This window comes from Homalodisca vitripennis, chromosome 8 (assembly GCF_021130785.1).
Source record: "Homalodisca vitripennis isolate AUS2020 chromosome 8, UT_GWSS_2.1, whole genome shotgun sequence".
Lineage (NCBI taxonomy): Eukaryota > Metazoa > Arthropoda > Insecta > Hemiptera > Cicadellidae > Homalodisca > Homalodisca vitripennis.
In genome coordinates this window covers 64,749,500-64,764,153 of record NC_060214.1, presented here as the reverse complement: position 1 = coordinate 64,764,153, position 14,654 = coordinate 64,749,500, and the positions used below count along the sequence as shown (strand labels likewise).

The 14,654-nt window shown below is 32.0% G+C and overlaps 2 protein-coding genes across 3 annotated transcripts in view; both read left to right on the top strand.

Annotated features, from left to right (window-relative positions):
• The first annotated feature begins 578 nt into the window (after positions 1-578).
• LOC124368201 (putative inorganic phosphate cotransporter) lies at positions 579-11,867 on the top strand. Its single transcript, XM_046825477.1, has 9 exons — positions 579-797; positions 2,015-2,145; positions 2,669-2,899; positions 4,166-4,253; positions 5,794-6,017; positions 8,520-8,669; positions 9,348-9,480; positions 10,843-11,085; positions 11,809-11,867. The coding sequence occupies exons 1-9, from the start codon at positions 743-745 to the stop codon at positions 11,865-11,867; spliced, it is 1,314 nt and encodes a 437-aa protein (XP_046681433.1). The 5' UTR covers positions 579-742.
• Positions 11,025-14,654, top strand: part of LOC124367644 (putative inorganic phosphate cotransporter) — a 24,824-nt gene continuing 21,194 nt past the window's right edge. The window contains exons 1-2 of one of the 2 annotated variants that reach the window (XM_046824631.1): positions 11,025-11,085; positions 11,497-11,650. Coding sequence is in view for 1 of the 2 variants with exons in the window: in XM_046824630.1 (XP_046680586.1) it covers positions 13,733-13,748 (16 nt within the window). In the remaining variant the exon portion in view is untranslated. Of the gene's footprint in view, positions 11,086-11,496; positions 11,651-13,684; positions 13,749-14,654 lie in introns of those variants that run through there. The other variant, XM_046824630.1, reaches the window with a different exon arrangement.

Genomic DNA, 14,654 nt, shown 5'->3' with positions numbered 1-14,654 from the left:
CGACACAAGAATATTTACAATTTTAAACACTTCTACGCCACTTGGACTGCTTTTTTGTAAGCTTAGCTTATTAATTTTTGAATCCAGTTAGTTTAATAAGGTTCTGTGCTAAGTATAATTATATACTTTTGTTCCAGTCAAATAGGCTAAAGACCAATGGATGATTGCGTTTTATTTAGCTGCTGCAGCTTTCTTCGTTGGGAATCTGATTTTCATGATCTTTGGATCCACCGAAGTACAGCCTTGGAATGATCCACTCAAAAAGGACTACTTAGACGAGAAACAAATCATTTAAGAACTGTTCAGTTTGAAACTATGAAAATAAAGTAAAATGTTTCCTTTTTTGGTTACAAGGTAATTTACTAACCTGTTATTGATATTTCCTTAGGAAAGCGTCAACAGTTACACCAATCTGTGTAAATCAAACAAATTAAGCTTAATATGCAGATAATCGAGACATCAAACACATCAATTAGTGATTTAGATGGAAATAAAGCGTTCGATGAGAAAATCAAATTCTAAAGGACGAAAAATATCAATATTATATTTTAAATGTGTTTTAAAGTAGCATACTATTTTCGTGGTATCTATTCCCGCAAGACTATTAACAGGTTGATAAGATAGCCAGTAGTCTAATAAGCAAACATCTTCAAGTGTCTGTCACACTTAACTGTCAACAGCAGAGTGTTCAGTGATCTGACTGAAAGTTTCGCTTTTTGATCAAAATCAGCGTTAACGCAGAATGGTAGGTTCACAAGAAATCCTGAAGGAGCCAGCTGACTTTGGGCCACTCCCAGGTAATATTTGCAACCAACTTATGCTATTTATCTATTTCCATCTATCAATCTATTTTTCTTCTTATCTATTTGGTTTTTAGTCACTAAACTTCTCTATGAAGTTATGTATAATAATTGATTAAAATGTCTATCCGGTACTAAATCTGCTTGATTTTTTATAAGTGGTTGCTTTGATAATAAATGCCAATCGACAATGAAACATTTTCCATAAACAAAAGCTTCCAAAATTTCCACGTACATTGGATTTCTCCTCATTATTAGGCTTTTGGTTTTAAAACTTTGTGTACACAGTTGAGTCGTGTCCTTCATTAGTCTGAAATGATTCTTCAGTTGTGACCTGGCTAGAATACAGTTGTGATATTGAGTCTCACTGACCAGCCTTGTATGTAAAATATATAGACCAGATTTATTTTTATTTCTATCTAGGCGTGGTATATTCTGACACCCAATTCTCAAATGTAACGTTTTGGGGGTATTGAATACATTTATTAATCTGTGATTTAAATATCACATGGGGAGAGCTGAAATGTAAAGGAGAGGACATCATTTGAGATATAGTGAGTACAATACAGATTACTACACAGATTAATGTTAATTTTAATACAGCTTTAAGACAGTAAACGGTAATTTAATATAATGGAATTGCAAACCCTTTTGTTACTTCGTAATTTTCTACAATTAATTACTTTGCTAAGTCCTTATTAAACTAAAAAACAGAACGTGAGCTACAACTTCTAAACACTGAGCTTTTATTAAGTAAGACTCCATTTCTTGCTTGGGTATCAGAACTGGTCACGTTATCTCTCAAGAGTCTGTGTCATCGGGCAGTGGGAAGTTTGGGCATGGGTAAGGGTAAAAGTTTCTTACATTTTGGCTGTTATTCTAAGTACTATTTCAATATTTATATAGGTCAATAAGTGGTTTATAATATTTTACTAACTACTGTTGAAATTCAAGAAAATGGCTTGAATTAACAGTTTGTGTACTTTATATTGTATTTACACCTTATATTTGGTTGGGCCTTGATTATTAAGTTCAGCAATTTAATTGAATTGTGTATGGAAGTTAACAAATGTATAAAACTTTGAATAATGCGTGGTTTATTTTGGGTACGCATATTTTTCAAAATTTTCCTTAAGTATATAAAAAATTCTATATAAATTCAGCAGAAACAGGAGTATTCATTTGTTTTTATGTAGATCTTTCCGGATCTTCAGTTATAGGGACAAGACATTGGCAAGCCTTGATGACATTTCTGAGTTTGGTGATCGCCTACTCTATGAGAGTCAACCTGTCTGTAGGGATCGTGGCCATGACTGACAATACAGAAGCCAATCGCTACATACCGGTAATATCTTCAGGTACTTTCGAAAAAACATAATTTAAATAAAATTTAAAACTATAAAAAATACTAACAAGAAAATAGCTGTGCTTCTCTACTTTTAATGAATCAATAAAAATTGCATCTAGAAACACATTTCAGTGACAGAATATAATAGATTCGGAGAAACGCAAAGATAGGAGAGGTAGTTAGTAATACTGACATTTTTTAGTTGTTTACTATTTCCTTTCAGAATTCTTCAGCCTGGAAAACAGCGAATGTTTTAAAAACTTCATTCTTCTAAATCATTCCTTAAATGGATATTTACTGATAACAAATTAGCTCAATATCATTTATAAAATTTGAAAGAATTGTTGGCCCATAAAAATGTACATTTTTTTTTAACTGGTACTTTCCCCTCCTGCGCTTGATTGTTACTACTGATCATTGTTACTACACTTTAAAGAGTTTTGGTTTATAACTCTTTAAAGATACATTTTCTAGAAGAGATTCACTTGTCTGGAGTAATTGATATTTCTTCCTTATGCAGGTATTGCCATGGGATAGCTCCACAAAAGGCATCATCTTGAGTTCCTTTTTCTGGGGATATTTAATCCTGCAGATTCCAGCCGGTCTGATGTCCCGCAAATTTGGCCCTAAATACCTGCTGTTCTGGGCTACAATCGTCTGTTCTGCTCTAACTCTTCTTGTTCCATATATTGCCGAGAACTTCAGCTGGGTAGTATTATGTATGACCAGAGTGGCCATGGGTCTTGTTCAGGTAAGACTCATAATTTATTGTTCAAAACCCAAAAATGCATAAACAAAGACATTTGAATTTTTATAACAGACTAATTTGGAACATATAAAAAAGTGTTGTAACAAGAAATTCCTGATATTATTCTAATTTCTAATTTATGACATACTATGTAATTAAACTTTTATTAAGATCTCCAAGTAAATAGTGAACGAGTTGTATGGTTGAGTAGTGTGTAAAAATGTGTTTACAGTCGTTCGTTTTAAGTACTTACTCATAAATGAGTTCCAACTCCAGATGTAAACAATTGACTGCGGATCTGATACTACAACCATACAGTCTCTATCACTCTCACACACTCTCTCTCTCTCTCTATCTGAGCTTCTCTCTTTGCCATTCAGGTTCCAGTATCCCATCAAAGAATTTAATAAATATAAACTGACAAATTCACCTAACCAGCATAAACGACCATCACAAAAGCCATAGATTATACTGAAGCTAAAGACTAGTAACTAAAAGCCATAGACTAGCCTACAGTTAAAGGCTAGAAACTATAAAGATTTTCAACATAAACATTGTAGTATGTGAGTTTCACATTACCAATAAATACTTAGAGGTCTTTCAAAGTTACGTTTAATGTGTTCTTTTAGAAATTTGCTTTATTATATCGATGACCAAAATTGAAAAATGTGTTTATAGATACATCAACCATTATGAATTTCACGAATGTATAAGAGATTGCTTGAAATGTTTTAGCCACATCCTCTTTTCTATATTTAAGTGCCACTAGCTCCAGCATATAGCTCTGAATAATACAGCGGACATTAGATCACATATCATTCTCCTCCATCCCAGTTAAATTCATTTCGTTACTTGCAAGAAATTCAACTGCACAAGTGGAGTGTTAGTTTACTTATTTCCACCAAAGATACCGTTGCACCCTGAGATTACAGGCAGAACTTGGACTGAAAAACTGCTATGAAAAAATTAGCACTAGGGCTAACGGCTCTCATAAAAGTGCTTTTTTAGAGATTTTTAACATCCTATATTGTATGAACTTTGAAAAGTACCTCACCTATTTCTCATAACTAGTGTAGAGCTCTGCTAAAAATGCTAGGTAAACCCCATTAGTCTTTAGTTATATGAGTAGGAAAAGATCTCTGTGGTTGTACAGTCCCTCAGAAACTATTCAGACTTAGGCTGGCCATTTTCCTGATACTGCATTACTTTGTATTGTATTACGAATTCACTTTTAACGAAGAAAGGACTTATCTTCCTAAATCCTTGCAGGGGGCTTTCTATCCATGTGTCAACGCCCATACTTCCAAGTGGGCCCCTCCCCTGGAGAAAAGCAGGATATTCTCGTTTGTGTTCGTAGGTTAAACAAAGCAATTTACTACTATATTATTAATTCAGACGGAATACCTTTTTTACTTTAGTCATTAGTTCTATTGGCCTAATTGTTAGATATTTGCGTTATTAATCTTATATTGCATAATTCTACTTTTAAATGTTTTGCTGAAATAAAAATCTTATTGTGGCTATTAAAGATATAGCGATAACAGTCGACCGATAAACTAGAGCCTTTACGAGGGGAATATAACTATTATGGTAATTAAATTTACTTTTATTTTTAACAGAAGTCTGATTGAGCTTAGCATTTTAGAAGAATAAGTAAGTGCAATAATTATTGTATTATAGTTTAAAGCATGATCATTTAATAAACTTTACAATAGTTACAGTCCTTAATACCAGTTAATTATGTTTTTTAAATAGTCGACTGTTTATAAAATGCTTTTTGTATTGAGTAAATAAAAAATATAGCAGATATAGAATATATGTTGATGACTCGACCTATTTATAAATATCTTAGATGAACACTTACTTCTTATTTAATATGAGTTTTCATAGTTATATATGATTCCCAATCAAACATAAATGTACAGTGATAACGTACAGTACAAGTGAAATCAAATATGAACTGCTCTCATAAATTGGTTAGTTTTCGGTTTGTATGTTATACGTTTGTTTTTTTCTTAATCAATAATAATTTAACTGTTAAAAAGTTGCATTAGTGTAATTTCAAGTCGTTTCTTTGATTTAACAACTTAAAAAGATAGTTAAAATAGGCTATTAATAGCCACAAAGTTATGTTTATTTTAAAAATTTCGTTAAACAAATTACGACGCGAAAATTATTTACACGACAGCAGAAATTCCTGTAATAAGTGGAACATAAGGTTGATTGGGTGAGAAAAGAATGGAAAAATATGTTTTTTTCTATTTATTAAAACCATTAATGAAATATGAAAAAGTATAAATGTTGCATTCTTTGGTTACTTTTAATTTAATATAAACACTTTTCTTGCATGTACATAAAAAGACATGCACTTAATAAAAAATTAAACACAACACTAATTATTAATAAGTGTATTATGTAATTAAATATGCATGTTTCTGTAGTTCAATAATAAGTTTGCATTTAAAGAAATTATGCTCATAGTGTATTAAATTGGCTTCATGCCATTTAATGTTATGATTTTAAGACGAGCAATTTTAGACTTTTCTATTTGTCCTTTTTTCGTATTTTCTTGTGTTTTTTAATACTCACGTTCAGTGGTATTGTGGTATGTATTCCTTACGTTATATTGTAAACACAGTTCTTTGAGTAATGTATGCCGTTTTTGGGGGAGAAAGAAGGTTTACGAATTTTTGTCTTATAGTGTTTTGTGTTCTGAAAGAGGGTCTAAACATTATGTTTTCTACGTATTCTTTTTATTTTATCCGATAAACCCTCACATGAGGGGTTGACATGCACGTGAATTTGTATTTTTCTTCATCTTCTGACTAAGAGTAAAGAAAAGTAATACAAATTGTATTCATCATTCATTATTGATGCTTGAAATTTAAACGTTTCAGGCATTCAATTCGGTACCTTTCTCACAATGCCCATAGCCGGGTACCTGGCCGCCAGTCCGTGGGGCTGGCCCAGTATCTTCTACTGTACCGGACTGTGCGGTGTATTGTGGTCTGTGGCCTGGCTCTTTGTAGGCGCCGACTCTCCGGACTCCCACCCCACCATCAGCGACGGAGAGCGTCACTACATAGTTTCTTCACTATCACAAGTTTCTACTGAAAATAGTGTCAGTTTATGATACAACTACGTCATCTTAGAAGTTATATTATTAGTTTAAGCTATGTAGGATACATAAAACGAATTTTATATTAATTAAATCAGTAAATTCGTCATTTAGGTAACTCACTAGATTTTGTACTCGGTGTTCCTACAGAATTAATCAAAATTTTACTTATATGGATTCCAGCTTAAAGTTTATAATGGCCATCACAGAATACATGAAATAATGAAATACTAATATGGTCTTCATTCATATAGCCATACATCTCTTGATGTAAATTTTAGAAATGTTTGGATATTTTTGCTTGTTTATTTTCTAAACATCAAGATATCTTCCATTTTAAAAGTTTAATGTGTATTGAAAGTTGTTCAGCAAATTCGATTTAAATTTCTTAAAGCGTCTAATAGATTACATGTTATTAAATAAAGCTTCATTATAATTTGAAGATTATTCAGCAAATATATGACAAGCTCTTAAGAAATTATACTATGATCATTGCTATGATAGGCAGGTCTGAGAAATTGTCCTAATAAATAGAGCTGTGCTAAAATCTTGCGTGGTTGAATCAACAAGTGAACACCTCAAACAGCAAATGTACCATATTTTATTGCTCTCCAGAGTATCGCTTAATTTGATTAAGACTTAAGTGTGTTAGAAACATATAATTTTATAAAAAATACTTTGTGTTTATTATTATCTTATATGCTATTTCCTCTTTTAATTTCCGTTCCTGATAATCGGCAGTAGCAAAACAAATTTTTTATTCTTTTATATCACTGGATAATCCTACGAGCAATTTCCAGTATCAAATTAATATGTTTTGATAACTGTGTTTAGCCAAGTCAGCTTTTATTATCGGTAATGTGCACATCTGTTTACGATGCTTTAATGCATTGAGGTTTGAACTACTGGCCTGCCGGTCAGGTCTATTTTCTTTGTCATGATTTACATTTCTGTATCTACCCACATTTTTAAAAAACCACAGCTCGATTTTGATTTATTATAAAATGCTCATCAGATTTTCCTTTTGAAAACAGTTCCTACCAATCTGTCCTGTATTTTCACACACACACGAAATTTTACATTATCTTGGTTTTGCTTTCGCTCTGGCTGGTTTATAAACTTCTGAAAGAACCCTCCTGAGTTGGGAATAGAGCTTACAATTTGCAATTACCTGTTAATTACTAAAATGAAGGCTTGCAAAGAATGGATTGTTGTAAATGGTAAATACAGACAAAGAAAATATACACCACAAGCCAGTTTGTCCACGAAATCTTTGAAAACAGTATCACTCGGGATTCGGATATACCCAGATACGTGTGACTGTATAATTTCGGAGACTTCTACTGTATATGCCAGTGTGTGGTGTATGGGACTGAGAGATACAGATAATTCATATTATAGTAGCTCGGAGCTTCTAAAGGTTAAGCCAACCCGGAGGAGGTGTATACTCAGACGTCAGAAGCTTTCAGGGGTCTGATCGTTCGGTATCTGAAGGTTGCAAAAGTCCAGATATAAAATATAGGGTAAATCTACCCTAAGTTTCTTTTGTTTGTAGGCGTACTATACACGAACTCATTGGCTATGACTGAGGTTTCATTTAAGGTTTCTAAGATGACTAGTTTAGATTCTAAATAATTCTATATCAGTGATGCCATTTACTCTACAATCAAACGAATTCTTACTCTACTTTGGAATTACCACTAAGTAATGGTTTTATCGTTGCCTGCAACACTCAGAAAATGTTGGGTGCTTTTTAAGGGATTTCAATAAGCTATCGTCTTTTAAATCTGAAGCACATTAACTGAAAGATGGCTCCCATATAATGACCATATTTTCAGATCATTAATGACATATATTGAAGAGTTAGGCCTTACGAGACGTACACGTAAATAAATAGATACCACTATACTAGACTCACACATTACACTTGATATAGTATTGTATTTCTGTGTATTGTTTTGGTTTCTATTTTAAATTAATTTTTAATAAAATTTTAATAAATGAGTAGTGCCAACGTGTAAGACTTATCACCGTCTAGTTATTCCTAACAGTCTGCATATGACATTGGCACTAAGGATTAAAAATTGCACAATGCAAGTGTGTAATTAGAACGCAATCGTAATTACTTTGTATTGTTTTGTGAAAGATTAAGTAGAAATAAACATTTTATTAATTAGTATATATAAAAATTGCACAAATCATTAAATAACTATATTTTGTAAATGTCATAAGATAAGAATCAATTCCAGCTTATTTTAAACAAACTGGCAAAGCGCATGTGTGCATTAGCATCAATTAAACACAATATCTGTTAATAAATATTAAAATTATCTACAGTACATTGCATCTGCAAGTGCAATGATCATAAATTAATAACACCCATGCTTGAAAATTCCTTTTCCTGCAAGCTCATAATTAGTACAAATTTTGCAACAATAGAATAGATGCGGAATCCAATGTTATATTGCTTATTTTTTTTCTTGGTTCTCTTTGTTTTACGTGTAGCACTTTAAGACTCCATGGAAGTCTATTATGACGTCAGTACCAGTTTTGGCTCTTATCACCGTGCACTTCTGCCAGAACTGGGGCTACTGGATGCTTCTCACACAGCTACCAAACTACCTAAGTCACGTTCTTAGTTTTGACTTAAAAAGTGTGAGTTATTTTATTATTTTTCATTACTAAAATTAGCAAAAAGTAGGAGTTCACCACACAATGTAGCCTAACAGGCTTTGCTAAGGTTGCAAAAGTATATTTCTATGTCACATGTTGTATCTTATGATTTTACTCAATTTGTTTATTCTACAAATATTCTGTTTGCCGTCATGGTTAGCCATGAAACAAAAAATTTTCGCTAACGCTCAGCCAAATCATATTAAGTGACATGCACCTCGAAATTTGCTTCAATCAAAATTTTGTTGGTTCGGACAGGCAGACAGAAAGACAGACGGAATTGAAACTTTTCAGTTCCTCTAAGTGATATACACCCAGCCAATACATTTAATCTCTCACTGTCCGAAATCAGTGATCAAGCAAAATGTATGTGGCTAATTTACGGTTAGATTTTAGAAACATTAGGATTATAAGTTAGATTATTCTTAATTAATTTAATTAATTTTATAAATCTTAATTAATTTATGGTATTAGCAAATAGCTTCTTTTTATAATATAAATAAAATCGAGCGTTAATTTCATTCATATTTGGCATAATATTTCTAGCAAGTTATTTAATTATTCACGATAATCGTAAAACATATTTTCCAATTTATCATCGTTTAGAGCCATAGACAATCCTTTGTTCTGCGTACTAAGAAGATGAAACTTACTTTTTAGAATGGGCTCATATCTTCACTTCCTTACTTGATCATGTGTCTACTGACTTTTGTATTTTCCTGGGCTGCAGACTACATCAACGCCAGACGTATCCTGCCACTCAGCGCATCTAGGAAGATATGGAACAGCTTAGGTAAGGATAAGCTAATTAAAATAAATATAGTCCAAGGATACATACGGAATGTTCTTTATATTTGTTAACGGGTAGTATATTAATTTTTAAAATAGTCCCTTGGTGGGTCCTATATGTTTTAGTGTATTAGACTCTTCATCATAGAGAAGATTTCCTATTCCAGACCTCCATGTTTATGTAGAGAGCTGGTGTACAGTATAGATATTTTCACAATCATCGTAAATTAATTCAATAGAGATCATAGTTTTCGAAGAAATTTCTAAAGACAAAACCCGTATTTATGTAACCCACAAAGTAGGTGTACGCCACACCACTTGCCACGTAACAGGATTCGCTAAGGTGGAAAATCTATAGTTTCAAATCTTTTCATTTTAAAAATGTCCTGTTGACAGAAACGGACAGACAACTACAAAGAAAATAAATGTTTACATCCAGCTACATACAGGCTAACAAAGTTGTTTTCGCCAACTAAGTGACAGTTTTTAATGACGTTCAGCCAATCTTCATGGTTTGACATGTACCATCATAGAGCTTATTCTTGGCTATTTATAAATGACGTTTTTTTTGCAAAATTTAAAGTCTAAACATGAACAGTTTCTCTCTAATTATTAATGTATTAGGTTGTGTTTTCATTACAGAATGTTTGAATTTACGGTAAACTAGATACTATTACAACCTAAGAGTGCGCAGGAATAAAATTTTGTCACCGAATTTTAACACTTACCTTCCACTGTATTAATTTCAATTTTATTATATGAATAAAAATGTCACATATTTATACAACCGCATATGATAACAACAAATAAGAACATTGTAAAAATATCAATTAACGCTGAACCAAATCCCATAAACCATCAATTAAACTCAGTGTTACCTTTATATAAATGATGTTTCATAAAAAATTTAAGTTTATAGATCTTGTCCATCGTTTTAAAGATATCGTACGGACAGATAGACGGAAAGAAATTACAATTTTCTAACTCCGCGTATGATAGGCATTGCTAACACTCGGACAATAAATACGGCTTAATCTTACTATCGTGTATTAGTTATTGCTATCGAAAAAAGTAAATAAACGTAAGCACATTCCTTGAAAGCTTTTAATGGCAAAGCGAACTTAAAAATTTGCAGCATTTTTTAAGAGATCTACGTAGATTAGAAATGTTACAAATCTTTTATGTGAAGAGAGGATTCAGTAATTATTAAAGCAATCTGAACACATTCAACAATATGTTGCCATATTTTGAATGCTAACTGTGTGATATTTTAACCCTTAAATAAGATAATCTTAGATTGCGTCAGGTTAGGTTAAGTAACCTGAGGAATTTCTCAGTAAAATTCACATATAAATTTTGTTTACAGCCCACTGCGGAGGTGCGGCTGCTCTTGTGGGAATGTCGTTCATCTCCAGCAGTGTCACTGGAGCTGTAGTTCTTCTCACCACATCGGTGTCCCTAGGAGCTGGCATCTATATGGGGTACCTGGCAACCGCCCTTGATCTTTCCCCAAACTTCTCAGGTGTTCTTATGGGTATCGTCAACTGTCCTGGGCAACATTTCATCTTTCCTCGCTCCGATGGTTACTGGTTTCATAGTCAAAGACGAGGTGAGAAGATTACTCAATATTTAACGCCCATTAACCATTTAGTTTCATTGCTTATGAAACTATTCGTATAGTTATTACTACTACAATTCTATTTCTCTGCTAAATATTCTACCATTTCTTTTCTAATACAAAAGTACAATGTCTTAAATATGTCATAAAATAATATTTTTATATAGTTCTTGAAAATCATATCAATTTTGAAGATGCAATTTTTGGAAGTAAACTTATATTTTCAAACAGTAAAAAAATTCTTTATTGAATTCATTGACATTATTTGGCGATATTTTTTAATGATGAAGAGCGCAGCATCAGTTGTAATGGTAGAGTTTTAATGTATTAGTTAAGTTCAATACAAAATATGAATTTCAAAATATCCTTAAAAATAAACTAATAATAAATTATATTTTCTAGGCCAGTAGAGACGAGTGGATGATTGCTTTTTACATCTCCGCAGGTATATTCTTCGTGGGAAACTTGATCTTTATAGTATTCGGATCTTCTGATGTTCAGCCCTGGAACAATCCTCTTCATGTAAAAACATAATGAGAGCATCCATAATTAAAATGTAGAACGTTAATTAACTACCTCTATTCAATTGCATTGTTTTCATTATTTATTAATATTTAAAACCATAACCGATTAGAATGTCTTTTATAGAAGAAAGGAGAAGCTAATTTTACTTTCAGACGTATCCTACTCATTCCCAGCAACACTTTTGTGCAGGGAATTTGAGCGCTAGAAAAATGGGAGAAGTTGGTACAGGCCCTACCAATGGCCTATAATGGGAAACAGGTGGAGCTATAGCTCTATAGGAATGGGAATTTTAGGGACAGTACAATCAGAATAATAGGTCAAGTTTGTGATAATGCGAGGAGCGTGATAACATAAGTCCGTACTTTGCAACCAGAATAAATGGAACATTTGATACAGTGCGAGATGGTTTTGTTAGTCTATGAGAAGATATTGCATCCGATGCTAAACACAGTCACCATATGGAAGTAAGCTGTATTATCTGAAAAGTCAGGTATTACTAATCATATACTAATTATCTAGGTTGCAGACATAGATTTCAACCCAGACTATTAATTTCCATCCCGAAGTAAAGAAAAACAGTTGTATTTGTTTGTGCATGTTTCACCTCATGTTCAGGTTTTAACACTATAAGACAGATGCTGTTTTTAAAACGTTTTATTTAGATTTTTGTATAAAAAATGATAACTCTCAAAAATTTGTTAACAGGGTATTTGTTTAAGCAATAACTCCCATTATGGTTAAAAATTTATATCCCTATTATTTTTTATCTTTTTTCAATACAATATAATATGAAGTGATTTGTTGAGATGTACTGTAAGTTATGATATATATTTGCTTTGAATTATGGCTCCAAAACTTTAAATTGAAGTTTAATATCAGTTAAAATTTATGTTCTACGTTGATATTTTTATGATCAATATACTTTATTTACAAGAAGAGTTACAAATGCAGAAATATTTTTAAAGGATTTTTCTTAGTTTTTTATAGGAATTTTAAATATGTAATAAGGTCTATTTGATGTAGGCTCGAAACTTTTTTATTATATTTTTCTTCAGAGAATCCATTGGTAAATGAAACTTTTGTGAAGTACTTTGTGCTTGTTTGACCATTAATCGTAATTGAATTCATGCTTCTTTCTTATATTTCTTATTTTATTCTTAATTGAACTGCAACTATATCCATTATTCCATAAATAGCGAAAAAAATTAAATATGAAACCTTTGTTTCGTGCTTCCTTACTTGTACCCTGTTAGTTTGTTTTAATGCGATTTTCAAAAGAGAGTGATACTTGAAGGCATGATTGTTGGGTTCAGAAAATGATAGTAGAATGTGCAAACTATTTAGAGTCATTATTTGAAATATTTGTATATATACCTGAGTACGTGCCTTTCAAAGAATAAACTTTCAGCTATTGATATACATAACTAATTAATCACTTACTGTTACGATGCGAGTATATTCTGAAAATCCGCTGATTCCTCCTGGGTGTTAACATTTAAGACACGAACTAACTAATACTCGAACTGTCATACCCCCAAGTTCATTATATTTTCGATCAGGCTCAAATCCAAGAAGAACAAGGAGGAGCAAGTACTTTTATCATCACGAAAATCACTGTCAAATTATTTCATCGAAGGTTTACTTTAACAACACACACCTGTATGTATAAACTTGTTAATCTTAATTCGGTTAGAATGGACAGAATGAATTAATTTGGTTAGAAACTAATTTTTTTTTACAAATAAATTTATTGTATATTTTACCCTTCTTTTAATTAAATAAAATTATTAGTGAAATTTTTATAAGTATTGTTGAAAATCCATTCATTGTATATTGTACTCTTTTATAATTAAATAATATTATCAATGGAGTTTTCTATTTTATTAAAAAACTATCCATTTAATAAAAACAAGAATATAACATTTACTATGTATTATAATTTTCGAGGTAATCTTTCATACGAAGTATAAATTAATCTTTGATAACCATTTTTGTGACGCGTATGTCAATCAATCTGGCTCAGAAACTATTGTTCTGCATATTTGATTGGCGTGAGTAAGCCAAGTTATCAGTAGTAGCTTACACGTGTGCTCGTGGTGCACTTCCTCACACAATGTCGAGACCTCCAGGTTAGTTAAGCGCTATTGTTTATTGTTGTTTGTACTCTCACTAAATTAGTATTCTTGTTTAACAGTTTATGTTATGTTATGTTGTTTACTCCACTTGTATTATGACTATATTGCATTACATATTTGTAACAAATTAAGTACGCTCCATTAACAAGGCTGCTTCGTTGGTGGAGTAAATTAAGATAAACCTTAAAGGCGGGGACTTGTTCTAACCTTTTGACTCTTTTGATGGTTTAGAAAGTTCCCTTATCAGTGTGAATAATAGGCTAACAAATTAAAGGGAATTAAGTTAGGGAATTTTGATGTTAACATACATAGAGGTTTTTATGATGTGCTACTTATGAATACTTGAGGAAAATCATAACAACATTATTTCTCCGCGAGGAAAATAATTAGGGCTGTTTTTAGAAAAAGGTTTCTTATACTAGTATTTTGAAATACCGTTTAGATATGACATATTAATATTATTTAATACAAATTGGTGAATTTTAGCCAACATAGCCTGTATATCATACTGTGTGAAGTATGAAAATAGACGCTGAGAACAAGAGCATAGTCAAGAAAAGATTGTGGGGGAGGTCACGACGACTGATATTTCCTGTTCTGGACAGAAAGTAAGGCAAGTGTAGTCAACCACTCAGTACCCATTTTGTTCCTTAAACAGTTCTTGACCCTTCTCAATGTTCAATTTGTGAACGATCTTTCAGCAGTACATGTCAGTACTACTGAATTATTTAAATAATAACAATCGTTTCCTAAAAATAGTAGTTGAATATAATTAAAATTTGTGGGGTTCTGGACTCCCTGGACCCCCTCGCTGACTACGTCTTTCGCAATGTTCATTAATGTATTCTACTTGTTTTAATCGTATAATCTCTTTAATACTGTGAAAAATGTACAATTCAT